This window comes from Populus nigra, chromosome 1 (genome assembly GCF_951802175.1).
Source record: "Populus nigra chromosome 1, ddPopNigr1.1, whole genome shotgun sequence".
Classification (NCBI taxonomy): Eukaryota; Viridiplantae; Streptophyta; class Magnoliopsida; order Malpighiales; family Salicaceae; genus Populus; species Populus nigra.
In genome coordinates this window covers 868071-870860 of record NC_084852.1, presented here as the reverse complement: position 1 = coordinate 870860, position 2790 = coordinate 868071, and the positions used below count along the sequence as shown (strand labels likewise).

General features: G+C 29.2%; 1 protein-coding gene across 1 annotated transcript; it reads left to right on the top strand.

The window, feature by feature from the left end:
* Nucleotides 1-1636: 1636 nt before the first annotated feature.
* On the top strand, nucleotides 1637-2554 carry LOC133670345 (pseudo histidine-containing phosphotransfer protein 2-like). The gene is made up of 6 exons (XM_062090828.1): nucleotides 1637-1696; nucleotides 1805-1938; nucleotides 2046-2114; nucleotides 2199-2270; nucleotides 2369-2441; nucleotides 2522-2554. Exons 1-6 carry the CDS (start codon nucleotides 1637-1639, stop codon nucleotides 2552-2554), a joined length of 441 nt encoding a protein of 146 aa, XP_061946812.1.
* The last annotated feature ends 236 nt before the right edge of the window (nucleotides 2555-2790 follow it).

The following is a 2790-nucleotide window of genomic DNA, read 5'->3' as shown; positions in this document are numbered from 1 at the left end:
GGCTATAAATAGTTGCATTATTGTTTATTTATAAGCCAATATGGTTTTGGCTATAAATAGTTGCATTATTGTTTATTTATAAGCCAATTTACCTGATTGAGCTACTATTGGTTATTCACTTTTGGATATGAAGATATCTATTTAGATTCATTTTCATTAGTAAGTTTAAGTTCGCATCTATTATAGATTTTAGAAATTATAACTTGCATATTTTTTGTTCAAGTAAAAGTTAGTTGTATTATTGTTTATAGATTATTTAACATGCTTATAGATTGGAAGATATTTGTTCATATTTATTTTCATTAATAAATTTAAGTTCATATCTTGTTACTTAGATTTTATAAAGTATAACTTACATCCTTATGGTTCTTGTTATAATTAGTTGCATTATTGGTTAGCATTAAGCCAGATTACCTGACTAGACTATTTCTAGATTTTAAAAAATTAGTTATGTATATTTGAAATGCAACTTATATTATTGTTTTTCTTATTATATTCAGTTGCATTATTGTTTATTCATTATTTAATATGCTCTTATATTTGAAGATATCTGTTCGGATTCATTTTAATTAGTACATTTAAGTGCGTATCTGTTGTAAAGATTTTATTAACTAGAACTTATATCCTTATAGTTCTTATTATAATTAATTACATTGTTGTTTATTGATAATTTAATACACTTTCATATTCAAAGATATCTCTTCATATTCATTGTAATTAATAAATTTAAGTTCATATTTATTTATATATTTTATGAATCGTAACCAATATCCTTATGATTCTTGTTATAATTAGTTGCGTTATTATTTAGCTATAAGATAATTTACCTGATTGATCTGCTATTGATTATTTACTGCTCTTAGATTTAAAAATATCTATTTAGATTTATTTTGGTCATTAGGTTTAAGTGCGTATCTCTTTTGTAGATTTTATGAATTGTAACTTATTAAAAATGGTTAAGGACAAGTGTAAAACTACATTTGAATCTTTAGGCCAGTCAATCTTATGAAAGTAATTATTTTATTTTTTGTCAAAATATTCACTTTATTGAATTTGTGGGAAAATACATGAAAGTGTGATGATTATGTTTTATCTTAAAAAAAAAACATCACTAAGGTATTGAATTTTGTGAAGTATGTGCAAACAAGAAATAAGAAGCTAAAGACATTGAATTCTTCTACTACATTATCATAATATCAACCCAAATCTTGTTTAATTACATTATGCCTTTAAGAATTTACAACATCATGGTGTGTGGCATTGATTCTTCTCTTTTAATTTCCATTTTCCTCTATTTTTTATGATTTATTTTCATCATGGTTAAAGATAGATAGTTTCTAAATTGCTCAATAAATAGTTCTATAACAACAATGTCAGCTGTTTTTGTATGATAGCCATTTATGGTATATATGTGATTACCACCAACTACAAATCTGTATATTTTATTTTTGAATGGTGTAATTTGTTGCATGTCTAGTGACAAATGTCAGTTTCTTGCTTAATCTTGGCCTATATATAGTCCCGTCGGTTTGCCATTTTACAGCACAATTAAGCTTTCAACCCTTTTTCCCCCCTTCCCTAGAGCCTCCCTCCACTCAAGAGTTTCTCTAAGTTTGTTCCTTTCTTTACTTTCAGAATGGCTAGCACTCCCTTGCGCCAACAACTTAGCATCATGAGGCAATCATTGTTTGACGAGGTCTTTCTTCACCAATGAACAACTTCAAAGTCATTTCTGTTTTTTTCTTCTTCTTATGAAGTCCACAAATCACGAAGATTACACTAACATGCATGTTGGTTCTTGCAGGGACTTCTGGATCAAGGACAAGTGAGTTATCTTGAGACTCTTGAAAATGAAGATGATCCTGACTTCATTGAAAATGTTTTTACCATGTTTTTAAGGGATTCATCTAGATATATTGCTTCTATCGAGAAGGCTTTGTGAGTAGAGTACTGTGCATGTTTCTGCGGTTTTCTTCTCTTTCTTTACTTTCAATATTACTGACAACCCCAGATGATTATCCTTTTTGTTGTGTCAATCTGTTTAGGGAGACAACCCCAGTTGATCGTCTCGTCATGGAAAGAATGATGTATCGACTTAAGGGTAGCAGTGCTAGGTAGGGGAAAATGTATTTGACAGTGAATCGCCAAAATATTGTCTTCTTATATGGTATTTCATGATCATAACAAATTTCTTGTAGCATTGGCGCTTCAAAAATCAATGATGAGAACAATAAACTCAGAAAACTTTTCCATGAAGGGGATTTGGAAAGGTAAGATTTATATTTCTTTATAACTTTTAAAATACCATAGCTAATGTTTCATGTAAAAACCAAAATATATTAAAATTATTTCTACATAAATGTTATAGTGGCAAGGCAGCTCTCCAGAAACTAAAGGCAGAACATGTCAATTTCAAGCAAAAACTTTCTGTTTATGTCGGGGTAATTCTCTCACGCTAATAATTTCTAGTTCAATTTATGAATTACACAATGTTCTTATTCATTTTCTTCTCTTTTTTCAGATGTTGAAGCAAGCCAAGCTCTCTGAATATTGAGCCAAAACTTCCACCAAAGCAGAAAATCTCCGGAGATGTGGTTCAGTGATTCGTGTGGGGGGGAATTAAATCCATGGATTTAATATTGCTTTATGTTCATGGGTTTTCTTCTAAGTATGTTGTTAGTCAAGCCTTTTATCATTAGTTTACTAGATTAATAGAATCTAGATATCTTGTGTCTTCTCGTTGTAGAGAAAAGATAAACAAGAAATCAGATTTTATGTATTATCATCATA

Bases quoted from the DNA above. Each gene is read 5' to 3' on its own strand.
- LOC133670345 (XM_062090828.1), top strand. From the start codon at position 1,637: ATGGCTAGCACTCCCTTGCGCCAACAACTTAGCATCATGAGGCAATCA. The intron at 1,939-2,045 runs GTGAGTAGAGTA...CAATCTGTTTAG, and splicing joins GCTTCTATCGAGAAGGCTTT to GGAGACAACCCCAGTTGATC. The intron at 2,271-2,368 runs GTAAGATTTATA...TAAATGTTATAG, and splicing joins CATGAAGGGGATTTGGAAAG to TGGCAAGGCAGCTCTCCAGA.